General features: G+C 38.3%; 1 protein-coding gene across 2 annotated transcripts in view; it reads right to left on the bottom strand.

Moving 5' to 3' along the window:
- Positions 1-27,697, bottom strand: part of FGL1 (fibrinogen like 1) — a 49,985-nt gene that overhangs the window by 6,799 nt on the left and 15,489 nt on the right. The window contains exons 1-5 of one of the 2 annotated variants that reach the window (XM_061177345.1): positions 26,094-26,107; positions 15,300-15,379; positions 12,953-13,133; positions 1,551-1,710; positions 1,212-1,309 (exon numbers count right to left, since the gene is read on the bottom strand). In XM_061177345.1, the coding sequence (XP_061033328.1) occupies positions 1,212-1,309; positions 1,551-1,710; positions 12,953-13,133; positions 15,300-15,362 (502 nt within the window). In that variant the 5' untranslated portion in view covers positions 15,363-15,379; positions 26,094-26,107. Of the gene's footprint in view, positions 1-1,211; positions 1,310-1,550; positions 1,711-12,952; positions 13,134-15,299; positions 15,380-26,093; positions 26,108-27,697 lie in introns of those variants that run through there. The other variant, XM_061177344.1, reaches the window with a different exon arrangement.

The following is a 27,697-nucleotide window of genomic DNA, read 5'->3' as shown; positions in this document are numbered from 1 at the left end:
CTTTTATGAAACATTAAGAATCAGATTTGAGTGGAACTGACTACAATCTGAGATAGCAACTAAGGTAAGGAAGGTAAAGGATTGGAGCAAAAGAACATGGGAAAGAGAAGCTTGGAAAACGTATTATTAAATTAGTGATATTTTAGACAAATATTGAACTCTAGTTAAAGATATCCATGCAAAAGCATATAGGGGGAATTTTACAGAGGTACACAATTTACTTTGAAATATGTCCAAAAAAATGGATTGATGGATGGATAGATGGATAGATACGGGATTAAAATGTTAATGTAAAATCTAGGTGGTAGGTTGAAACTTTTTCCAGTTTTGCTGTGTCTTGGAAATTTTTCAAAATAAAATTTGGAAATGGAATGGGAACAAAAATATTTAGTATATTGTGGTATTTGATTCCAAAAAACTGCCATAATTCCTCAATTCTTCACCTTTCCCTTTGCAATGCGACTTCGTAACTCCTCCCATTAAGTCTATTTCCTTTCCCCGTACATCTGAGTTGGTCCTGTGACTTGCTTTCACCAATAGAAGGCAGTGAAAGTGACTGTGTGCCATTTCTGAGTCTGGATCTCAAGAAAGTTATGTGCTTCCGCTGTCTTGGAACTCTGCCTCTACTTCAAGAGCAAGTCCAGACTAGCCAGCTGGAAGATGAGAGACCAAATGGAGTGAGCTGAAGCATTCTCTCCAAGGCTAGCCTAGAACAGCCAGCCTCCAGTTGACCGGGAAGTTGATCACCAACCCATGAGCAAGCTGACCTAAGATTAGCAGAGCCCAGCCCTGATCAGCAAAGCCACCCAGCCAACCTGTAGATCTGTGAGAAATAAGAAACGGTTGTTGTTTTTTAAACCACACTTATGTCTTATTACACAGTTTGTTTATGTCTTGTTACACAGTTTTATTGTGCCAGCAGATAACTGATACAATATATATGTTTTGAGGCACTCAAGGCATTTAAAAAGAATGATTATAACATTAGCTTTCCTTCCAAGAAACAGAAAAAAAATATATGAGAAATCTCCCTCCCACAACCCAGGTGCAAGCAGCCACATTTTACAAAGGGAATTATTGCCCAAAAGCGATCATTGCCATCTGCAAATCATAGTAGTTACTGAATTAGTTCTATTGCCTATGATTTAGTGAAAAACATTTGTGTTCTTTTTATTGTATTTCAAATGAAGTTGATATTAGGCAAACCTTACCTTGTGTAGTCAATAAGTGAAGATTTCTATTACCCAGCCAATATTCACCATTTTTTTGGACAAAATTTCCAAAGCCATTTTCATAGTCATTCCAGTCTCTAAAAAATTAAAGTGAAAGCTGACTTTAGCAAAATCCAAATGGACCTTTGCAGTACCCAAGGTGTGCACCTCCACCCCTACCCCCAATATTTTCTTGATTAGCTAATGTATTTTATTATTATTAAGAGAGAATGAAATTCTGTCTAATTAATACACTTCAGGATATAATAAAAAGGCTTAACTTATTGTAAACCTCACATTTCCCACTCCAAATAAATCCTTATGTCATAATTAACACACCTGTTAAAGTTCTCACTGCCATCAGATCGTCTCTGAATTACAGTCCATCCTCCTCCATCGGACATGTCACAATAAACAGAGAATTCTGCTGGGCTCTGGAGAGGTTTGATTTGGTAAAATCCACTCTGCTTATACCCATCATTGAAAATCTCTGAACAATCTGTTTGGAAAACAAGGTAATGTAGTATTTGTTATCTGTCTTTTTTTTTTTTAAAGGGAGCCTCTGAATGAGATTACTCAGTACTAATGGAGACAGATAAATACATGATGTAGATAAGCAGCTGTTTAAAACGGAATCTTGTACATCTTCCAGTGGCTATTAGGAAATTCTTATTTCTTTTCCTAGTATTTAATTAGCATCTGCCTTCTTGATATGATCATGGAAAAAATAGAACAGTGAAATATGTATCTGGTTTTTCATTTCTGATTCTTGTAGAAAACAATTAAAAGTATATGTTTCAGTTAAGCACAGTATATTTAAGTGAAACTTATAGCTTTATCAGACAGAACAGAGGAAATTTTCTCTCCTGTGACACTAAAATGAAAGTAGAAATATAACACCAAACAAATAATTTAATATAGATTATCTTGACTTAGAGCATTATAAATCATTCTGAACATCTGGAAGTGAACTCAAAATAGTAATCTTCTGGTTAGATTCTTATAACCTCCCAGTCTCACCAGATTTTTTACTAACCCACTGAAATTTATAACAGTCCACGCATTCTTAGATGTTTTTGCTGAAAACTGCAAGATTCTACTTTTGTCCCCACAGTCTCCTTTGCTATGGTATTTCTTTGACCCCTGAAGCAAACATAGCTACCAGTTTGTCACCAAAAAGTAATATCTGTTTCTTAAACCACTTGAGGGTGGGATAAATTAATATCTATTGGGTCTTATCTAGGCTGATCTGTACTGACTTCGAGAATATGGTAAGTATGGACTCACTGTTGTTTAGACGCCCAGGAAGCTATGTTTTAGGGTAGTTGAATTCGTGGCCACTGTAAAGAGATAGTTTTGAAGGATACCCAGTCACAGACTTTTGAATAAAAATACTATAATTTAACATCACAAACTTTCAAATTTTACCCTTATCATTTTGTTTATTTCCTTCCTTTTTTAAAAAAAACATTTTCTACAATTCTGTAACTATGTATGGCAATGGATGTTAACTAGACTTACCGTGGTGATTATTTCACAATACATACAAATATCAAATCATTATGTCATACACCAGAAACTAATATAATGTTTTATGTTCAATTGTACCCAATAAAAAATTTCTCTTCCTGATGGGATAATTCCATTCTTTTAGCATATTTTAAGTTCTTTCTTCACTTTCATTGTTTTGATGTCAAATTGTCTACAACAATTTTGTTACAAATAAAATATACTCCACATTAAATAGATTGAATAGCCAATAGGAATCAGAAGAGAAATGAAAATAAAGAACCTTCATCACTTTCTAAAAACCCTTATCAGGTTGAGACCAATCATATACTACTGCTTTGGTGAAATGTTCATTTTTCTAATGATTTAGGCTTTATTCATATATTTATTTTTGAGATTCAGAAGCCCAAGTGTTCTTTATACATGCTGGATTATTTTTTTAAAATCCTGTTTTGGCAATTAAACAAGCAGAAAAACAATGGGAAAATGATTATCTAAAATTAGTTCAATGTTATTCAAAAGCTTACATCTGTGATCAAGTATATCACACAACATTTTTCATTAAAGTAAGCAGATTTTAACGTTGTTAGGAAAGGAGCTCTTTGCTTACATTTAATTACCTACCAAAGAGCTGAATAGTAAAGACTCACAAGTTCCAGACTATTTTCCAAGCAAATATGAAAATGATTAGCTATAACATTTGCCTCTGGAAAACTCTGTGAATATGGAGTTTTCAGCCAACATTTTCTATTTGTTTTTATTTTATGCCAACTCTGAGTTTAAGTTTTTAAAAATTTTTTCTTCTTCCCAGAGGAAAATGCCAAACACAACTTAAGATCCAGAGGAAGGATTTCAACTGAAAAAACAAAAACAAAACCCCAACAAATAAATAAACAACAAAAAAGTGCCAGTAGCTCAATTGCTTATAGCAAATAAGTTAAGGAGCCTGCCTTGGGGAAATGTGACTTACACTGATAGAAAGTTCAAGCAATGTAGTGTTTAAAATATTAGCTAAATATTTAAAACTATGATTTTCAAAATGTTTCGACCTACTCAACGCCCCCAAGAATAGGCAGGAGAAGGGCAGGAGAAGGGTTAAAGAGCTCTGTGTTCATGGGAGTTTAAAAAAAAAAAAAAGAATTTTTGGATCCTTACGTAATGCTAGAGTGAGGCCAAGGATACCTGCCCTCTGTTTGATAAACACTGTGTTAAACTGGGTGAGGTGAACACTTTCTCTGATCATGCAGAAAGCAAGCCATTTTGGAAGGCTGAATGTTGAAGCTTCAAAAAGTGACATGACAGCCTGCCAAATGAGCTTTTTCCTCTTGTCCCAGAATGGTGGCTGAGCCCAAAGCTGAGAACCAAAGGCACCAAGTACCCCACATTCTAAACTCAAAGAAAGGTCAGCATGAACTCAGCCACCACGCCACAGAGCATGCTGGGGAATGCCAGAACTGGCCCTACCACTGCCATCCTTACCCCTAGGCAACATAAGGTAAAACTTAAGAGGAGAGAGAGGAAGTTGCAGTATTCCTGTAGGGGAGGGTTGGTGGGTTCTTTCCTCTGAAAACAAGGGAGAGAAGATATAATAATGTAGGTAGATAGCTGACATTCATTGAGCTAAATGCTAAATGCTTCTGTAATCATGTTACATGTATTAACTCATTTGTTCTTTTTAAAAAAATTTTTATTTATTTATTTTTGGCTGCGTTGGGTCTTCGTTGCTGCGCATGAGCTTTCTCTAGTTGCGGCAAGAGGGGGCTACTTTGTTGCGGTGCGCGGGCTTCTTTTTGCGGTGGCTTTTCTTGTTGCAGAGCATAGGCTCTAGGTGCGCGGGCTCAGTAGTTGTGGCTCATGGGCTTTAGAGCACAGGCTCAGTAGTTGTGGCACACGGGCTTAGTTGCTCCGTGGCCTGTGGGATCTTCCCAGACCAGGGATCGAACCCGTGTCCCCTGCGTTGGCAGGCGGATTCTTAACCACTGCACCACCAGGGAAGTCCAACTCATTTGATCTTTACAACAAAGAGATAGGTCTTCTTATCACTTCCATGTTACAGATGAGGAATATGAGGCACATAGAGGTCAAGTAACTTGCTCAAAGGCCATGGCTAGCAAGGGCAACTGGACTTTGAAACCAGGCTTTGGACTCTCTACATTAACCACTACACATACTGCCTTGAGAGACTGTCTCATAAAGATTGGGGGCTCCTGCAGAAGGGGGCATGGTTAAACTAACGGTCTTGGCTGAACAGATGTGATACCAAAGGCTGTTGTGATTGTCACCAATTAGTGTGAATTTGGTACTACAATCTTTTAATGTAGGCACATAATTCAATCACACCCAAAAGATTAAAAAAATACATTTAATTATATGTTGTATGAAAATGGTGGTGATGTGATGAACTGGGAGACTGGGATTGACATGTATACACTGATGTGTATAAAATGGATGACCAATAAGAACCTGCTGTATAAAAAAATAAATAAAATAAAATTCAAAAAAAAAAAAAGATACTGAGATAGGAGATAGATGGGGCCCTGGGCTGGACAGCTGGAGTTTGTCCAACGGGAGTAAATTAGAGCTTTGTTTTCCCTGACACTCCAAAGACAAAGGGCAGGAGCTGAGCTCTGCTAGAGTAAAGAGATAAGATGACCACATCTATTACCTCCCCGACTGCATATGTGCAGAAAAGCTCCTCAGGGGTCAAAAAGGGAGGGGCACGACCCCATAATAAATGTTGTCAAATCTCCCACAGGCCTCTGCACTGAAATCCATCTTGGCAAAAAGATGTGCATGCATGTTGGAGAGATTTCTAGGGCAGGTCAGGTGTGAAAAAAGAAACAAGATAACTGGCCAAAGGTAAACAAAGACCTGGAAGAACTGCCTTATATAAATGCTTTAACCCCTTCTTTACTGTGCTCCTCGTTAGGGAGGACACCCACACCCTTTCTCTCTGCGTGTGTGTTTCTGCCTTGCTTCCGTCTTAAATAAATAAACTGTTTCTCTGCGTGCTCTCCCACATGTTATGCTCTGTCTCTAATAATAAACTTTGTACCTGTTTTTGCAAAAAAAAAAAAGAAAAACCATGTGATTTGTGCATTGTTTTCAAAAATTGCTAGGTTGTACGTAGTTAGGCATTTTCTACTATGAGATGAATTAGAATTCAGAAAATAATTGATTTAGTAATAATACAGTAACTTGTAAATAAGAACAAAGAAATTTATTTCTACAGATCATATACATGAATATTTAATTTTTTAATTTAAGGAGACCAAAAACATACACTTTGGTGTGAGCAAATTTTTATATATTTTATATAATATTATATATTATGTAAATATATTATATATTTTCTTAGAATTTATGTCTTATTATATATTTTATTTATTGAGTGTTTGCCCTTGGTAGGCTCTCTAGTACTATTTTCCTATATGCTGAAAAATAAAATACAATTGAACTGGATTTATATTTCATAGCTTATTCCTCCTTCTCCTCCTTCATGCTTGCATCACCATAAACACATCATCATAAAAACAGATCTACTGACTTCTGGAATTTTTTTAGCTGTTATACCCAGAAACAGTCATCTAGAATGTCTATTATCTATCTTATTATACATGCTATAATTTTATAACACACACACACCCCCCCACACACACACTATAATAGTTTGTCTAGACCCTGTCCATATGACTCTTCTACCCAACTCCTACTTACACAGTCAGTTCTGCTCTGTCCTTGGTATTTCAATTTCCTAGTAACTGATTTCTTGTCTTACTCCTTGGTGACCTCTTGTTTCCTAAGTTCTGCTCCCAGCACTCTCAACACAGGGGTGAGAGTTTTAGTGCTTAAACCTCACTCTTCCCAGGACTGGTTGCACAGTCCCTGTAACAAACACCCAACTGCCTGCCTCCTACCATTATCTGACACTTGAATCTGTGTTGACAACCCACTCAGATTGTTTAAATAGACACCCTGGATCTTGAGCTTGGTTTGGTATTTGGAATAATGGTACTTTTTTTTTTTTTCAGCCGCACCACGCAGCTTGTGGGATCATAGTTCCCTGACCAGGGATTGGGCCAGGCCATGGCAGTGAAAGTGCCGAGTCCTAACTACAGGACCACCAGGGAATTCCCTGGTACTTCTTCTCTTACATTGATCAGTTCCTTGCCCTTGAGATCAGTTTTGTTCCTACTTTTGGAATCACATATCCTTTGCAGACCAACCTGTTACCTTCCTCTGAGTTGTTATTCAAATAAATATCTTGTTTTGCTCCATGAGTACATTTGAAGCATCTGCCCTCTATTTTTTTTTCCATCTGATTTGTTCCACCAATTAAAATTTTAAAATATATATTGAACATTCACAATATGCCAATCATCACATTAGATGCTAAAGATACCAGTACCTAGACAGTTTAGCAGGAGATAGACAATTAAGCATGTAGTGACAATACTCCATGATAAGTGCTGAGATAGAAAAGTAGGGACTTCCCTGGTGGTCCAGTGGTAAAGAATCCGCCTTCCAACTCAGGGGACGCAGGTTCCATCCCTGGTCAGGGACCTAAGATCCCACATGCCGCGGGGCAACTAAGCCCGCGCGCCACAACTATTGAGCTCGCACGCCTAACTAGAGAGCCCGCGTGCCGCAAACTACAGAGCTCATGAGCCCTGGAGCCCGCGTGCCACAACTGCAGAGAAGCCTGCACACCACAACGAAGAGCCCGCACACCACAACAAAAGATCCTGCATGCCTCAACGAAGATTCCACGTGCCACAACTGAGACCCGATGCAGCCAAAAATAAATAAATAATAAATAAATCTTTAAAAAAAAAAAAAAAAGAAAGAAAAGTAAAGGGTGCTTTTGGAGTACATGGAAGTGGTGCCTAAATCAGTCTTGAGGGTCAGGAAGTTTCCTGAAGGGCTAAACTGGGGTCCGAAGGATGAATAATAGGAGTCAGCCCAGGGGACAGGATTGAGTAGAGAAGATGTTCCAGACAGAGAAAATGGCTAATGTAAAGTTCCAAGGAGAGCAGGGTGCTGTTGAGAAACTGAAGTAAGTTACTGTACCTGGAATTAACATGCAAAAGAGAAGCATGAAAACAGATCATGTCAAAATGCCATATACTTCTGATCCCATAGCTATGCAGCCTCCACAAAGCCAGCACACTCGTAACACCAGTGCTCTCTCTGCCAGGCAATCCCCTCCAACACCAAAGATACTTCTAACTCCTTATCGTTCTACTTTGAGCCCCTGTGGTCTAGAGGCAGCGTCAGCCCTGGAATCAAAGACTCTCCTTCATGCTTACAACCTCTTCTCTCTCCTATTCTTGTACCACTCCCACTCTTCTCTTTTCCCTAGCTTTGATTATGCACTTGGGGGTTTTCATGGCTGCTTTCTCGGACCTCCCTGCCCCAGCCCTGACCCCTCTTCTGACCAGGGGGGGCTACAGGAGAGAGAACAGCAGGGGCTGAGGGTGACAGCAGCAAATTCAAGGTCATGCTGGAAGTTACGTCAAATTTAAATGGCAAAGACTTTATATCCATTCTCCCCAAGGAAATTGGGGTAGGCAAGAAATAGATACGGTAGATATAGATAAATCTTTTCATTTTTGTCAGGATCCCTTGTAGTTTTGTATCTAGTTTATTGTGTAACAATTTATCTTTGAAACATAAAAAAAGTAATGATAGCTATATTTATGAGTACTGACTGTGTGCCAGGCACAGTTCTCATTGTTTTAGATGTATTTATTCATTTAATTCTCAAAATTCTCTAAATTAGGTACCGTGATTATCCCCATTTTACAACTGAGAAAATTGAGGCATAGAGAAGTTAAACAAATTGCCTGAAGACCATTGTTAGTAGTGCTACAATCCATTCTCCAAACAATAGGCAAGACTTCACCTTGCTTTAAAATAGACTGTTATATGTGTTTGGGTGACTAAGGGCAGGGACATCCACAGAGGGCAGATCCAGGCCATTATGATGGAGCCCGGAGTCGGTGTGTAATCTACTTTGTTTCTATAACAGCCTCTGCTATTCCTCTAGGAAAATTCACTGGCAACAGCGATCCTTCCGGTGTTTCTTCTGTAGTTGGTTATGTCAGAACATGCCAGTTTCATGGGCTGCCTGTCTGGTTTTACACTTAGCAGGGGAAGCACACATGTTATTCCTACTTCGCTGCTGGCTAGGTGCCCGTGGCTCCAGATTGAACTGGGCTTCTTAGAAGAATTAAGCCAATGCTTGATAGCCCCGTCATAATACGGCCACTAGCTGACCACAGACTTGGGCAGTGGATGGGGCCAGTTGGCTGCTACTTCTGGTGGATGCAGCTTTTGACCAGGCGCTATAATGGAATGATTTTAGGTCTCAGGCGGATCTGTTGTGTTAGACTTGAAAGAGGTCCAGTACCCATGTCTTTTCAATGTTTAGAATTAGTAAATGTAATGTCTTTTTAAATCTATGAGCATATCTCAGAATGGCAACCTCATTTCTCCCCATCCCATGCTTGGTAGAAGGAGATGAGAAACTCTGAGGGCGGCAGGTCTGATTTACTACTTTGTGGCGGGGAGCAGATGCCCAAGCCATGCACACCCCAGGCGCTGTCCAGGAAGGCACCCTCCACCGCCCCACTGGCTGCAGTGTCCTTCCAGCATCCTCTGTTGATCCTCAAGTGCCCCTGTGGAAGGAACACGCTGGATTACATCTTTCATTGAGCAGCATCTCCTGGAAAGTACATTATCTTGATGATGGTAGACACTCTTTTGAAGACGGCACATTTTATTCCTTGAAAGGGCTTCCTCATTTGTACCAGTCACTGACAATCTGTTCATCAAAAAGATCATCCCCCATCAGGCGTTTAAAGACACATGATCTTGACTGACACGGAAAATGTCTCCTAGATTTAGGAAGCGATGTTAAAATCTGCCTGTCCACTCCCTCCTTGATCAAATGGAATGGATAGCCTAGGAAGCTACCGCACAGTAACCCCTGCCAACTCATCTACCTGTCTCAGCACTGAGGAATTTACCCCAAACATGCTTCACTCCTCCACCAGGAACACTCCATTCCAGAGCAATCATGGCTCTCAGCCCCTTACATCTCTGACCTCACCGACATTCCACTGGTCAGTCAGGTTCTGAACAAACTACAGATCTCTCAGCTAAGATATCCTCTAGTGAATCAATGACAGAGTGGTCACCGGTTGGCCCAGAGCCCTGACAAGCCCTGATGAAAGGACACCTCTAGTAACTTTTTTTTATAAAAGTACTACCTTCCCAAGCCAGAAGCTGATATCTAAGGCAATGTAAGATATATTAGCTTGCTAGGGCTGCCAGAACAAAATACCACAAATTCGGGAGCTTAAATAATAGAAATTTATTTTCTCACAGTTATGGGGCTTGGAAGTCCAAGATTAAGGCATCAGCAGGTTTGGTTTTCTCTGAACCCTCTGTTCTTGGCTGACTTCTTGCTGTGTCCTCACATGGTCTTCCCTCTGTGCACACACATCCCTGGTGTCTCTCTGTGTGTCCAAACTTCCTCTTCTTATAAGGATACCAGTCAGATTGAATTAAGGTCCATCCTTAATGGCCTCCTTTTAACTTAAGCACCTCTTTAAGGGTCCTACCGCCAAGTACAGTCACATTCGTAGGTACTGAGGGTTAGGGCTTCAACATACGTATTTTGGGGGAACATGATTCAGCCTATAAGACAGAGTAATCAATCAAATGGCCTTTTGACTATTCTGATTACCCACTTCTCTGTGAATCAATCCTGTCATCCACAATGACTGACCAAATTAACCCAGTAAGATCTTACCCTCTAATCTGTGTCTTACTGACATTTTCTGCAGTCTCAGGATAGGTACCTGAAGCCTCCTTGTCGGATACCTAAACATATTACAACCAGGTCTCAAACACCCAATAAAAAGAGTACCAAACTGGGAACTTCCCTGGCGGTCCAGTGGTTAAGACTATGGGCTTCCATTGCAGGGGGCACAGGTTCAATCCCTGGTTGGGGAACTGAGATCCCTGGTCCAGGAACTGAGATTCCACATGCCATGCAGTGTGGCAGAAAAAAAAAAAAAGAGCACCAAACTGGTACAGGACCCCACCTCCTACCTGAAAAGAAATAAAGCCTCTGCTTTGTGACCTCAGGGAACCTTGGACTTTTTCAGCCTGTGGGAAGAAATTTGGTAAGAAGCCTGATCTGGTTTTGGTCTTGAGCAATCTCATCCACACCCAACAGGGAAAGCACTCCTTTTCAACCCTGTAGGGATTATAATTTAATTGGCCTGGATTGGAGCTCAGGCACTGTTTATAGTTTCCCATGGGTCACTTGCATTTCTGCACATTTTGCACACAGAGCTTATGTTCTGGACTGTTTTTTTCAAGGATGTTTCTATAGTGAACAGCTTTGGGCAGATAGAGATAGTGGCTGCCCCAGAGCAGATGGTGGGTTTGTTTGCTTCCTCTGGGGTGCAAAGGCTGGGCAGATTTGCTTGTAACCTATTATAAAAGACTGAGGTTTCCTAAGCTCAGGGTTCCTCAGCTGTGACCTAGCCCACTGCCTGCACACCTTCCACCTGGATTATTCCACACTGCTCCCTTGGTATTTGCAGGCTGGACACATTGGTGCAAACATGAAGCTCATGTCTCTGACCCTGGAGTCTCTTGTCTTCTGCCAGCATCCCTGAAACTGTGACAGGCCATCAGCATTTTAAAAGGTCACCAGGTGATTCTCATGAGAATCACTGTCTTCAAGAAATCACTACTGATTCTGCTTCCTGTTTGATTGCTTTCCTGAGTCTTCTTTCACTGTCTTGCTTAATCTTCCCAGTAATTCTCCACTTAGGTTCCAGTTCCTGGTTCTCTGCCCCTGTGATGGCTTCAGACCGTCCCTTGTTTCTCAAGCCTGTTTTTACCCAAGCGGTCCTTGGTTCCTCTTTGTTCCATGCTTCAGAGCCACACGCCATTCTCGTTCTGTATCCAGTCCCACTCTGCAGGGCAGTGGCTCTGGTCCCCTAAAGTGGGGAAGGCAGTTGGACTCCAAGGATCAAGGGCAAAGGATCAGGTTGCTGAACAACAGAGTCAGGAACTCAGGGCAAAGAGTCTGAGCAAAGAGAGATTAGGATCTCAGTAAAGAGAGAAAAAGGGAGGATTTTATTGAAGCATACGTTCTAAGATTCTCACAACTCATATCTGACACTGATGAGTATATTTAGAAGCACAAAATAAAGATGTTTTTATTCTCCTCAGCTTGGCATCTCATTAGCCTCTACAGGTCTCAATTATAGTCAGATATATTTCCCAATTTATAATTGCTTATCTTGCTATTCCTATTTCTATATACTACCATGCTTTCATTCATAAATATGAGGCTCTAGCATGTTCCAAGGACTCTGATGGGAAATAAGGAGGAAAGAGTGCATTAAACATCATCCCAGACCTTATAAAGTATCCAGTTAATTGACAAAGATAGGCTCATAAACAGAGAAATTATAATATATCATGGCAGTACAGTAGACATATAAGAACAAAGCATTCCAGATGTCATTCTCATTTGTGACAACTATTATTTGTTTATTTTAAAGTTGCCTGGAGGAAATCAGGTGAATAGTTTTCTGTAGGGAATAGGATATGTGTAGTGATAAGTGCAATATGTTAGCAGTTTAAGATCATTTAGTTTCTTGGGGGGAAACCTGGCCTAATCAAAGGGAAAATGACCAAACTGTAAAATATACACATAAAACATAAATGATAGGAAAATTATTTATTTTCCTAAATAATTCTGATTCTTTTTCCTGACCTGCCCTTTTATTCTATTACCTTACTTACTATCCTAAGGCATATCAGGGTTTCAGAAGGGAAAATTGTATAAATGAAATGAAGCAAGATACAGTACACAAATAAAAAACTGTAAAATTTCACAAATATAATCTGCCATTTACACACTGATATTTAAACAATCTATTGTCATGATCTCTTATTAAACTATTGAAATCCTCAGATAATTGGTATATGCTATTCAATGTCCCTTGCAGAGATAATAGAGAGAAAGGGGTAAAATATAGTAGAAGACGTTTAAATTTGGTATAATGCTTCATGTTGCTTGTTACTGGAATAGGAAAAGCTCTTTAGCAAAACCTGAAGTGATCAAGTTACTAGCACCACCACTGCACACGGGTGTATGATGTAAGTTACTGAAACACGTAAGAAACATAGATTCTGACCTGCGTATTGCCTCTTGCCTCCAAGGTCAATGACGCTATTCTCCTCTCCTTTATCAAGGAACTGGACTTCCTTCTCATGCAAAAGCTGCGCGATCTTGACCCGCTGCTGCTTGACCCGGGTCTCAAGCTGGTGCACCTGGGCTCTGAGCCGCGCCTGCTCCTGCAGGCAGTTCTCGAGAGCCTGCGGAGTAACGCGCATCTCGTTCTTAAGGAGAATAAACGCTCCGAACAAGCTGGATAAATTAATGATTCAAATTTGTCCCCAACTCCCATTTCAGAATAATATTCTAACCAGAAAGTGGTTTGCAAGTTCTAACACTGTTTGTTATTTGGAGAATAAGAAATTATGGCTTACGGTAAAGTGCTTGAACTAAAAAATGATATAAAATAATCTGAACGACTACACCAAGAGCTGTAGAGTGGTTGCCTCATTTGATCCTCGTAACGATTCCACGAGGTAGGAAGGGACTCATCCTTGAGGAAACTTGCAATTTCTCAAGGAAACAGGAAATTCTCAGCGGGCAAGAGGAGTCAGGATTCATATCCAGTTGAAGGATCCTACTCTCAAACGCTACATATCACCTCCTGAGTGCTTTCTCAACAGGAAAGTGCTTTACAGCATCATTACATGTGACTAGTGTGTCAGTCTGTAAAATAAACAAGGCTTTTGAATGACCTTTTTGTATTAATATGTTTTCAAAATATACTGAATGCTCATAACCTAATGACACATGGTCACCTTTCTAAGGGATGCTACTTTAGACCCTCAGATCCTTGAGTATCTTACCCATTTACCTGTTTCTGGAAATTCTACTGGAGTCACTTTACCTTTTGGCTTACTTGTTGTTTTTCCCTTAATTACTTCAAAACAGGATGGAGAAGCCTGAGTCTTTCAGTTAAATTATTTACTTTCTCTAAAAAGGCAAATAACCCAAGAATATTGCATGTGAAAGAGTTTATCAGCTTCCTTCCACAGCATCTGACTGAGCAGATTTCTCCAGAGATAAAGCACATGTGGTGAGTTGGGAAGGGGAGGTGCAGACGTGTGCCTCCTGGGAAAAGCTACTGAGAACAAGAAGCTGCAGTAAAGACCCTTAAGTACTCAACGCTGGGAGAGTCACTAGGGGATAGTGAAGAGAAAGGACCAAAGACAAATTTTTGCCTTTTTCCTGTTTTTACTTTGACAACTCTATTTGCAGCTCATGTCATGATCTCCTGTGATAAGCATAAATGTTTGCTGAGAAATTATGAATTTTAACATGTAAGTGCCTTACACCACTTTTATATACATTATTTCCTAAAATAGGCATTTGAATACAGTCAGACATATTTCCCAATTTATAATTGCATAACTTCCTGTTTCTATCTTTATGTGCTACCTTGTATTCATTCCATAAATATGAGGGCATACTGTGTTCTGGGCACTTTGCTAGGCTGTCTGAACAGCATGCTCAGATATTCTGTTTGGGGCAAAAGAAAGATGTAAATACATTGTCTTCCTATGAAGGACTATAACGTAAACATAGAAATTCGGCCTCTAAACTGAAGGTCATATAGCAAGAGAATGGAGAAATGATAGTAGAGGACTCCTTCCTCCCATCTCCAGGCCCAAGTCACTGAATCTCTCCCAGCTGTTTCTCTAGGACTATTTCTTATTTTCGGACTCTCTCTTCAACTCTCTTTGATTTATCCTCTCTGAACGAGTTATTTGCTTAGCCCCCTGAGTTATACCTGTCTAAAAAATGAACAGCAAAGACATTTTATGGCATCTGGAATCCTGTGTTGCTTTCTAATAGTGGGAAATTGGTTGTGATATTGTTAAATATAGTGGACTATACAATTTAAAAATAACTAAAGGATTACAGGGCAAGGATGTTCAATTTTTATGTGACTACATATACAGTGTTAGTAAGCTTATTTAAAACCTAGGGGTTTTCTTTCTCCCAGAACTTTGAGTAAATGATTGTTTTTCCCTTTTTACTCATGAATGGAGAGAGGCACGAGTTCATTGCAATTACTTTCAAATAATCTGTTTAGTTTACACTGACAGTGTCCGATAATGGAAAGCTCAAGGTCAATTTCAAAGGACAGTTTTAAATTCTTAATATTATGTAACCACCCAAATAACCCCAGTAAATAAAAAAGATTTTACTTAGTGTGAATACTGATTTTTACTTTAAAAATATTTTTTAAGCACTTAATAAGTGCCTATTATGTGGCAGGTGCTTTTTCATTTTCCCCCTAGTTAAGTTTTTTCAGTGACAAGTTACTATAGACTTTCTGCAAAATAAAAGAAAATTCAGATCTAAGTGGGTATTTAAAACAATAGTTTTTGTAATGAGCTTACCCAGCTTTCCCTGCCCATTACCAGAAGAGTGGTGAGAAGGATGAAACTGATCATCTTCGCCATTTTTCCCACTGAAAGAACTGCAAGAACAAAAAGAATTTCATAAACTTAATTTATTGTGAATTTTTCATGAGACCAATGCTGGCTTGACTCAACGTGATCCAGGAGGTCAGACACAGTTCCAGGCTGTTTTTAATCTGAGAGTCGCCATGGAAATTCTCCTGGACTTTCCCAGGCTTCCCCCCACAGAAGGATGCTCACTGTTACGTTGTATAGAATTGAACCAGTTCCACAGCAAAAACAGAGGAACTCTGGCTCTTGGGAGTATGGAAGAGGCACAGGCTCTTTAAGCACAAAGACGTGGTTTCATATTTTGGCTCATTCAGTTCCTAGTTGTGTGACCTTAGGCAACTTACTATAAAATGCTCCTGATCTGTAAAACAGACATCATAATTCTCACCTTATAGGACCGTGGTCATTTTGTTGTAATATTTTCAAACACCCTAGCATATGATAAGTGCTAAATGAATAGTCACTCATTTTGTATATGGAACGCTTTTTATTTTGACAAAAAGGAAGAAAGAAAAAGAGTTACAACAAGTAGAAGGTGATATGCATTATTTTTCTCAGTGTTTTAATGTATAGGCAGCTACCAAGATAATATAAAACTTTAAGCTCTCTTTAAAGTTGTAGAGGAAAATTAACTTTACCACTTCTTGAGATTATTTTAAAAATCAGTCTTGAAGTCATGAGTCTTGATGAAAAATTTTGTTCATCCTCAAAATAACTTCTGTATGCTGCCAGTGGTGAATTTTCATAAATTTTAGAAGCTAAGGAGCTTAGAAGGGCAGAAATACCTGCATAATCTTCAGACAAATTTATACCTATTTTTTTTGCTAAAAAAAAGAACCAGAATCAACTGAATTATTTATTTGTCAGCCTATTTTTATTCTTATAAAATCTATGACCACTAGGTCCTTTTCATGTATCTCTTTCTCAATTTTTACGTAATTTAAAAAGTGGTTCCTAAACTTTGCTGTCCGTTGGGATCACTTGGGGTGCTTTAAAAATATTTCCACGCCCAGAAATTGAATCAAATGTCTAAAGGTGGCAGTCAGGGCTTAGAATTTTTAAAAGACTTCCAGCTGATTCCAACGTACAGCAAAGTGTGAAAAGCAAGGATTTAGGGACTTAATAGACAATTTTTTTTTCAGTCTATGCTAACAAAATAGGTAGTTAGCCTCAGTCCTTCTGGGGCCAAAAAAAAAAAAAAAGTTACAGAATGAGAGGGGCACTACTTAAATTCAGGGACAAATAGCATGCATGGGCGTCTTGGGAAGCACTGCAAGATATAATGTGAATTTCTTAAATATGTGAAATTTGTGCATTGCAGAGAGTAACAAAGAGTCTCCTAGATAAAACCATATAATTTTACTTCACACAGTTTTACTTCTGGCTGATATATTTTTTTATTACATACCTAGCACTGTCCTAGGCTATGCATTTTATAAACATCTTATTTAATCCTCAAATACCTCTATAAGGCAACTACTATTATCCTCATCATACAAATGGATAGATCAGAGAGCTTAAGTCACTGAAGACCCAGCAATTGGGCTGAGGGCTTTCCACCTTGAAGGCCCGTGACCCCCAACCTGTATTCTGCATGGCCTTCCTTTGTATATACATATACACCTGTTATATATATATATATGGGGACACAGGCTGCACAGAGGTATAGAGGCCCTGCTACTTGGCTTTCTCCAGTGAACACCACTCTCACTCCTAAACATGGCTGTGACTTATTTGTTCCTAAGTCATGTGCTTCTGCAAAGGAACACTAGGTCAACCTGGCAGGAAAGGACAGGTCTCCTGCCAGGTTGACGGGAGAGGAGACAGCTGCACTAAACTGAAGCAGTCCTAGAGAATCGTGGCATCAGCAAGCATTTATTGATTATTGGCTATCTGCTCAGCAGTGTGTCACATGCCTCGGGAAAATAAAATATAGCTGCCACATCAAGGCAATGTTCTGGGGAAGAGATGAAAATAAATATTAAAAGGGAAATTAAAGACAACATAAATTTAATTACATATTGTTTCATGTATTATATTTCAATTTAATATACATTAAACCATATGTAATTAAATATAAAAACTAAATTTTTCCAGGTGACCTCTCAAGACAAAACTAATTAACTTCCTCCACTGTGATCTCATACTATGTTTACAGACCAATATAGCATTCATTCACTCAGTAAACACTGTTTGCATGCCTGCTATGCTCCAGGTGCTGTGCCAGGTGATGGAATTATCGTTTGATTTGTTTTTACATGTCTCTCTCCAACTGCTTCCTTTTGTCCATGCTATTTTGTTTAGAATAGGATTTTTGAAGGCAAAGGCCACACCTTGCTAAAACTGTTGTATCCCTAGCATCTAACTTATTATGGCAACCCTAATAAAAGTTTAGTTATTGCCTCTGAAGAAAAATTTCCCCGAGAGGGAATATCTTTCTCAGAGGGAAAAATATGAGTTCCTTGCCATAAAGCTAGTCTGTTTGCAGTGACATACTTCCTCTCCTATGCTTATCCTTGTCAAGGGGAAAACAATGGGCTAAGTATATTTTTGAAAATAAGTGTTAAGAAGGAGTTAGGGACTTTGGGTTGGACTGAACACATAAATTTTTTTCTTTCTCACAAAGCCCCACTAGAAAGGAGTAAAGAAAAATGGAAAAGACATGGATTGACAAGGTGGAAGAGAAAGGGAGAGGTGAAAACACCTGGCATGCAATGTCAACCAGATGACAAAAAGCACATGGGGGAATTGGCAGAGCTGCTAAAACTGAATAGCAAGCAGTAGCAGCAGGGAGTACCACCAGAAGCAAGCTAGGTTGCATTGCAGTATCCCAGATGGTGCTGGGTTGGAGGTGACCACTAGCTTGGAAGGCAGGGTGGAGGTGATGGGCTGATAGCTTCTCACCTAAACCCTGAACAGCCAGGTGAATAATGTTTTTCCCACCCCATCAGAAAATGAAAGGCTTCTTCTTTTTTATTTTTAATATTTTTTTAAAATTAATTAATTTATCTATTTTTGGCTGCATTGGGTCTTCGTTGCTGCACGTGGGCTTTCTCTAGTTGCGGGGAGTGGGGGCTACTCTTCGTTGAGGTGCGCGGGCTTCTCATTACAGTGGCTTCTCTTGTTGAGGAGCACGGGCTCTAGGCGCGCGGGCTTCAGTAGTTGTGGAGCATGGGCTCAGTAGTTGTGGCTCGCGGGCTCTAGAGCACAGGCTCAGTAGTTGTGGTGCACAGGCTTAGTTGCTCCGTGGCATGTGGAATCTTCCCGGACCAGGGCTCGAACCCATGCCCCCTGCATTGGCAGGTGGATTCTTAACCACTGTGCCACCAGGGAAGCCCTGAAAGGCTTATTTCTATTAAGGTCGAACCAAAGAGACTCCAGGTAGCATGACCACAAGTACAATGGAGGTCAAAAGAGAGACACTGTTCTATAAGTTTGAGCCCTCCCCAGGTTACTTCCATCCTGGCAGCTAGATAGCCACGCAGCCAGCTCTAAACTCCTCCCATTACTTTCCAGGCCAGAGATTGTGGGATTCCTCTCTGGAGGAATGAATAGCCTCACAGAAAAGATCTTCAGAAGTTGACTTTGGGAGATTCCCCAACAAAAGAGCTATGTTCTTACCTGATCATTCTCCAAAGAAGCCCACCAGTTGGCAAGCTTCTTTTATGCACACAGGAAAGGTATAGGCACAATATTATGCTTATTTCTTTTCTATCTGAAGGGAGGCTTATTTTAAATTACATTCTGTGTCCATATTTACTTAACAGTCTAAAGAGAAACACTTAAAGGCCAAACTTTCTATATGACAACACTGGGCAGAAATCCATATGATAGCAATTAATTTACCATGAAAGTATATAATTTACTTGTTATCATTTAACCCTTTCATCCAACATTGTAGCATATATCCAGAGAACACCATAATTCAAAAAGACACATGCACCCCAATGTTCATTGCAGCACTATTTATAATAGCCAGGTCATGGAAGCAACCTAAATGCCCATTGACAGACAAATGGATAAAGAAGATGTGGTACGTATATATAATGGAATATTACTCAGCCATAAAAAGGAACGAAATTGGGTCATTTGTAGAGACGTGGATGGACCCAGAGACTGTCATACAGAGTGAAGTAAGTCAGAAAGAGAAAAACAAATATCGTATATTAACGCATGTATGTGGAATCTGGAAAAATGGTACACATGAACTGGTTTGCAGGGCAGAAATAAAGACACAGATGTAGAGAACAAATGTATGGACAAAAAGGGTGGGAAAGTGGGGCGGGGGGGCAGGGGTAGTGGTGATGGTGGGATGAATTGGGAGATTGGGATTGACATATATACACTAATATGTATACGATAGATAATAAAAAAATAAAATTAAAAATATCCAACATTGTAAACAAAATAACCAAAATACACAGAAGGAAGTGAAGTGCTGAGTAGATTACACAGCTAAATGGACAAAGAAATTAGATAAAACACAAGAAGACATACAATTGTTCATTACAGAAATGTTCCAAAGAGCATTTATAGACCCATTTTTTTTTCAGTAAGTCATCCTTTTATACATGCATATGATAAAGTTTGTAGCAACAGTTTAGGAAAATGGATATTTTACTCTATTATCCTAGTAGCTAGTTTTCTTTAAATTCAAGCATGTATTGTGTACCTGCTTTATGCCAGGTGCTATGTATACTAGATGCTTATACATATAGCTTATTTTAAATATATTTAATTACATTAAAAATATTAGCTTATATTAACATGTAGAGAAAATTAAGTTAATTATGGCATTTAAAATGTTTTCCAGTGTAAAATAGAGACCCCCACCCCCGCTCTGTGGGCTTTTAGAGGGGAGAGAAGTGACGTGACAAGAAAAATGCAAGCAAACAGAAGTATAAACAAATTGAGAAGGAAGATGAATAGGCTTGCTAGCAGTATCTTCTGATTGATAAAATAATCTTGGAATTCTATTAAAAACTCACCTAGGTAGCTTTTTTTTACATGAAAGATAAAGTCAGAGCCCATTTGCAATGCAGTAGTCTCCTAAACTTTGCATTTGCTGATGTTGAGGTCATACCTACAAAATTAGCAAAATTTCAGGTTGAAATGAAAACCCTAATCCAAGACATCTGATGTTATAATCAAACATATTTTCATCCTGATCCTGGGGGTAGTTTCATGTTTCTTTTGTCTGGGAGTTCTTGGAAAGATCTGCCATTACCATCGGTCCGTCTGTCAAGACTCTATTTGTAAAGAAAGAGCTTGCAGAAGAATAAATTCTCACTACAATTATGACAATTTAGATATATATGGAATGAAGACATTTCCACCTTTCCTGTTAGGCATAGCAGTCAAACACTGCTATAGTAAGACTTATTTTCTTTAGATTTAGCTATACCAGTGGTCTAATCTTGTTCATTTAGACATAATTATATGCAATTAAGGCCTAATAAAATACAACAAATCTCTGAAAAATGTGCCTCCTTTCCTCCATCAGAATGAAAGATAGAAAAAAATATGAGGAAAAACAAAAAAGAAAGAATCCAATTACTTTCAATGTCTGTATTCCATAAATCCCATTAGAAAAAATATGTATATGTTGTCAATGTATCTACTGTTGTCTGTACTAAATGTCAATGATTTTGAGTAGTATTTCATTGTAAATTTATCACTGATCTTTTTCCTAAGAAGAGCTGAGATGGAGACTAGTGCTCTCTAAAGATCATAAAGAACAAAAAGCTATTTGTCTTGTTTATGAATTATATGCAGTACTTTTCTACTTGAATCATAAATATCTTCAGTGTTTTCTGCTACATTGACCAGCTTCTGAATTATCTATCCTTTTTCAAAATAGAAAATGCAAGTACCCTTTGACTTTAATACTATTGCTAATTCTCTCAGTTAACATGTTTTTCAATACTATGTAAAATTGTGATTTAAAAAGGCTAATTTTAAAAAGAAAAACGAACAAACCTCCATACTGTGAAAACGCAGATATAACAGAAAGCAGGGACTTGAACAGATAGTTGTACACCAATGTTTACAGTAGCATTATTCGCAATAGCCACAGGTAGAAACAACCCAAATGTGTATCGACAGATGACTAGATGAACAGAATGACATATATACGCACAATGAAATATTAACTTGAAACTAACATAATATTGTAAATCAACTACACTTCAAAAAAACAGAAAAGAAACCCAACAACAAAAAAAGTGTTAGCTTCCAGAGAAGGGGGATGGAGTAGAAGGAATGAGCCCAGGGACAGCTGATTTTCATCATAAGCCTCTCTGTATTATTTGACGTTCTTTAACTATGTACACTTTGATACACATTTTTAAACATCAAATTTTAAAACTCCATGATTTAATTTACATATGTATTTTCAGACAGTGATTCCCTGACATGATTTTAAGTGTTTTTAACTGTCATTGTCTAAAATTATTTTAAAATAACAACATAGGGGCTTCCCTCGTGGTGCAGTTGTTAAGAATCCGCCTGCCAATGCAGCCCTGGTCCAGGAAGATCCCACATGCCACGGAGCAACTAAGCCCGTGCGCCACAACTACTGAGCCTGTGCTCTAGAGCCCGCGAGCCACAACTACTGAGCCCACGTGCCACAACTACTGAAGCCCATGCGCCCAGAGCCTGTGCTCCGCAACAAAAGAAGCCACCGCAATGAGAAGCCTGCGCACCGCAACGAAGAGTAGCCCCCGCTCGCCACAACTAGAGAAAGCCTGCACGCAGCAACGAAGACCCAATACAGCCAAAAATTTAAAAAATAAATTAAATAAATAAATTTAAAAAAAAACACAACATATTACCACAAACTGGGTGGCTTAAAATAACAGAAGTTTATTGTCTCACATTGTGGAGGATAGAAATATGAAGTCAAGTCAGCATGCCTACGCACCCTTCAAGAAGCTCTAAGGAAGAATCAATCCTTCCCTGCCTCTTCTAGCTTCTGGTGGTTGCCAGCAATCTTTGGCGTTCCTTGGCCTGTGTCAACATAACTCTACTCTCTGCCTCCATCTTCACATGGCTGTCTTCCCTTTGTATGTCTCTGTGTCCAAATTTCTCTCTTAATACAAGGACCCCAGTCATTGGATTAAGGTTCCAATATGACCTTTTGTAATTTGATTACATCTCCGAAGACCCTATTTCCAAATAAGATTACACTCACAAGAAACAGGATTTAGAATTGAACATATCACTTTAGAAGACACAATTTAACCCAGTACAGGTACTCAACAAAATATTTGTTGAATGGATGAGAAGAAAAATTGTGAACCTAAGTTACAATTTTAGAACTTCCCAGTATCTGTTATTGCAATTTTATAGTTGTTTACTAGAGACTGAATTCAGTTGGTCTGCTGAATTTATTAGATGTCCCTGTCAGATTCCATCCATCATCTCCCCACTCCCAGTAACAACTAGAAACACTTAACAAACTATGCCTTTCATAAAATTTTTGTTGATTTGCAAATATGACATTGCAGTGTGTGATAGCTTAAAAAGAGTTACTTTTAAAAGAGATATTTGGATTTATAAAATCCTCAAAGGGAAAAAAAAATAACTGAAAACTTAGTACCTAAAATATTTAAAATTTGGCTCTTAATGGGCTACAGCCATTATCATAGCTATCTCATAATAAATTATTAGTTTGACTCATGTTTTCAGTTGGTAATAAATATATTTCTTGAGCAAAATTACAACAGATATGCTCCTATTAAAAAGAAAATCTCATTTGTATCCTTAAGGTCATTTATTATTTAATTTTTAAATTTACCATGAAGTTCAAGTAGCAAAAAGTAAAACAAAACAAAACAAAAAAACCCTCCACATAATGGAGGTTTGCATGTAATCAACTACACTGTCATAAACATATAAAGTTTTTTAATGTTACAGAAAATAAGAAGCAAGATAATTGTTTTATTATAAGCAAGCAAAAGAAAATAAAGACGGAAAATAGATGTTTTTTTAAAACACATAAAAGAGATTTTTGAAGTAGAAAGTATTATCCCATGAGGCTAGAACACACAATCAAAATATAATTAAAGGAAGTGAGATCATCCAGTTGAACATTGCCAACATTTGAGGAAGCAAGGCTCAGAGAGGGCATATCATCTGCCTAAAGAAATAAAATAGACCCTCTTAGAGTGATGAAAATAAAAACAAAATTAAACAAATGGGACCTAATTAAACTTAAAAGCTTTTGCACAGCAAAGGAAACCGTAAACAAGACGAAGAGACAACCCTCAGAATGGGAGAAAATATTTGCAAACGAAGCAACTGACACTTATTTGTGGAATCTAAAAAAACTGATAAAATGAACTTATTTACAAAACAGAAACAGACCCACAGACATAGAAAACAAACTTATGGTAACCAAAGGGGAGAGGGGTGGGGACAAATTAGGAGCTTGGGATTAACATATACACACTATTGTATATAAAATAGATAAACAAAAAGGACCTACTGTATAGGTAGGTCCTTGTTTTATATATATCTCTCTATATATAACTGAATCACTTTGCTATACACTTGCAACTAACACAACATTGCAAATTATACTTCAATAAAAAATTATGTTCTTATATCTATATCTGAATATGGCTCTTGCATAAGTGAAAGTGTGTGTTAAAAGTGTTCTGGGAGAGCTTCCCTGGTGGAACAGTGGTTAAGAATCTGCCTGCCAATGCAGGGGACACGGGTTCGAGCCCTGGTCTGGGAAGATCCCACATGCCGCGGAGCAACAAAGCCCATGTGCCACAACTACTGAGCCTGCGCTCTAGATCCCGCGAGCCACAACTACTGAAGCCCGCGTGCCTAGAGCCCGTGCTCCGCAACAAGAGAAGCCATCCAATGCGAAGTCCGTGCACCACGATGAAGAGTAGCTCCTGCTCCCCGCAACTAGAGAAAGCCCGCACAGCAATGAAGACCCAAGGCAGCCAAAAACAAAAAACAAAAAAAAGTGCTCTGGGCGATGCTGGGAAATTATATTATATATAGATTGCAATGCATTATATTTGGTAGAAAATAAAGGGGCAGGAACTTGCCTGGTGGTGCAATGGTTAAGAATCCGCCTGCCAATGCAGGGGACACAGACTTGAGCCCTGGTCCCGGAAGATCCCACATGCCGCGGAGCAACTAAGCCCGCATGCCACAACTACTGAAGGCCGTGTGCCTAGAGCCCATGCTCTGCAACGAGAGAAGCCACCCCAGTGAGAAGCCCGTACACCACAACGAAGAATAGCCCCCATTCACCGCAACTAGAGAAAAGCCCGCGCACAGCAACGAAGACCTAACGCAGCCAAAAATAAATAAATAAATATATTAAAAAAAAAAAAAAAGAAAGAAAATAAAGGGGCAGTGAAAAGCTTTGGCAGGTTTCTCTTGCCATTGACTTTCCAATTCATTGCCATTAAAATAATCAAATCTGATCTTTCCCAGAGAAAGGAGGCAGCCCCTAGTCTGGCAGATCCTTAAACAATAAGGCATTTCAAAATCTTATTATATATATTTAGAAGTCATTATATTAACTTGATCATCTTTAGAATAATTCCTGAGAATATCTTAAGTCTTTTAAAATTCCCCAGTGCCTCCGTTAGTAATTCTAGCCATCTTCTATAATACTGAAGAAATGTTTAGGTATAAGAAACTTGCTTTGAAATTCTGATCTCCATCATTCATCATAGTAAACCATCATTATTCTGCAAACCTGGATTGTGGTGAAGTTATATCAGATTACTTCACTCCTCACTATACAACTAGTTGTATTTATTTTACAATGTTTTTGCTTTGGGCTATCTCAAAATTTTAATTATTATAAAATTAAAATAGTTTTCAAATGGCTATTCTTTGATGTACTGTATCATTTGATATAAATTGTTCTAAGTGTAAGTCCATTTTTTTCCCAATAAAATCTTTGAGTTTAATTGATGATAGTAAATTAAATTTAAACACAAAAATTTTAAGTTTGGGACTAAAAAGTTCTACAGCTGACATGTAACTTTTAAAAACACAATTACCAAACACAAGTACATTACTAGCATGTAATGGTAATTCAAAAATGGTATGTTTTAAGTGAGCTATTATGAAAGGATACAGATAAAAGAAATTAAAAAGAAGAAAAAGTTACTGAAGGAAGCATATTTAATAAGTTAGCATTCACAAATGGTAATGTGTAAGACATATTAATGTGTCTCATATTAATGGAAGACAGTTAAAATTACCCATAAACACAGACTTAGAGACTCCTTTTGGGTTATTTTCTTCTAATTTTTTCCCTTTTTCTGGTAATGGAATATAACAGTATCTTTGTTACTTATCTCAAGAATTTATACTCAATGAAAGCTTTAAAAAGCCAAATAAGTTTGATTCTCAAAAGAAAGAAATAAAGAAGAACATTTCTGAAGTTTTTACTTCTGAAGAGGAAATTATAACATCATCCATTTTATTTTCCATTTTGTATATTAAAACTGCAAATCTTTTTATTTACATCAAATTCTCATCCAATTCATTCAAAATGTACCAGGAATGGAAAGATGTAATTCTAAATCTCTTTTCCAAGTTGCAGAAGCAGCCGTCTCTCTAATCAACCTAACCTTTCTCAAGAGCCAACAGCTGTTTCTCGAGTTATGCTTAATATCATACCTAGGAAATCAACTAGCATTACCACAATTATGTCAAAAGTGCAGAGAGGTTAAATACCTTGCCTAAAGTCACAAAGGAGTCAGAGACACAGCTTAGGAGAGGTCCAGCCACTCTGTCTCCCAGGCTCCTCTAACTGCATTCAGACTTCGTAATTGCTTCTCTGTTATTTGATTAGAAATAGGGACAGTGTTGATTCTGGCTTTAGTCCAGAAACAAATAGATGAGGAAATCAGTTTAACTGGAAGGAAAACTAAAAGAGGGAATTCAAGGACAAATCCCAGTACTCTGATATTTTTCTTTTTTTCTCCTATTTGCATGAATTTTTACTAAAAATCCAATAATATATCTTTATAAAAACATATCTCTAATTTTTAAACCTCTTACTATTGTGCTCATGCAGAGAATTTTTGTATTTTGACTAACTTCAGTAATGTTCACTTGAAGATTAAGTAAAACCAAAGTTTGGTTGAAGCTTTACTTTCTGGTACTAACGATAATAAAATTTTACCTATAAAGATACGGATTAAAATTTCATTTCGACTACAATATGGAGAGAAGCGAAATTTTTCTTAGTTATAAAGATGTGGCAAGTTAATAATTGTCAAGATGAAACAGTCAGTTTCTTTGATCTTTAAGAAAAGCAAAAATATTCCCTGAGGTGCAAAATTGTGAAATATATCTGTAAGCATCAATTATCCTCTGATTGAGCTGTTCCTTTTGTTTTAAACTGTAGAGGATTTTCTAATGTGTAAGATGTTAGCTCCATTAATCATATTGCACAATAGTTTCAGACTGGAAACCCAGGTTCATCATTTCTTTTTTTCATTCTGATGTAACTCACGCTGTTGTTTGCTGTTTGTTCTGTGATCCCTATTTATTAACTCAGATTCCAGTAAAAAGTTGTTTTTTCTCTCTGTTCTTTGTTGTTTTCTGGACTAAAGTATTGCTGGTGTTTGGCCTTTCCATTAAGCATTTTCTCATCATTCACTCAGAAATGTTCAAGTTTATTAAGGAAGAGGTAATCCTGATGATTTACTGGAAAGAAAAAGTCAACTAGGTTGAAGTGATTTACACACATGGGATGAGTGGAAATTACACATTTACAATAACAAATTCAAGCTGCCGCTGTTAAATTTCAAAAGCAAAGGTATGGGATTATTTGGCTGATTTGATAATTACCTCTGGTAAAATGCAGTATTTTGAAATACAGACCTATTTTTTTCCTCCTTGTATCCTTTTTGCCTCCTTCCCATTCAAGCATTTAGTAAACCCTGAGCTCACTTCCTCAGAGGAGGGATCTATAACTGTATGTCCCAGTAACAGCAGCTATCACACGTGGCACCCTTATGTACCAGACGTGGTAAGTATACTAACTCATTCAGCGCCAACAGCCCCATCAGCGGGTACTGTTACTATCCCCATTTCACAAATGAGGAAACCAAGGCACAGAGGTTTAAGTAACTTGCCCAAGGTCAAGTTACAATTAGCAAGAGGTAGAGCTAGGATTCAAAGGCAGTCTGGCTCAGAATCTGTGCTCTTTACCGTTAAAGATGATCAATGCTATCTGTCAAGGATTCAAGCAGCACCATGGCCTTAGGAGAAACCTGGGAAAAGCTAATCAGACGATAAGGACAGAATCTAGGGTCAATGTTCTGTGAAGG

Source organism: Eubalaena glacialis, chromosome 20, assembly GCF_028564815.1.
Source record: "Eubalaena glacialis isolate mEubGla1 chromosome 20, mEubGla1.1.hap2.+ XY, whole genome shotgun sequence".
NCBI lineage: Eukaryota > Metazoa > Chordata > Mammalia > Artiodactyla > Balaenidae > Eubalaena > Eubalaena glacialis.
The sequence above is the reverse complement of the archived record's forward strand: the minus strand, read 5'-3'. Positions and strand labels throughout refer to the sequence as shown.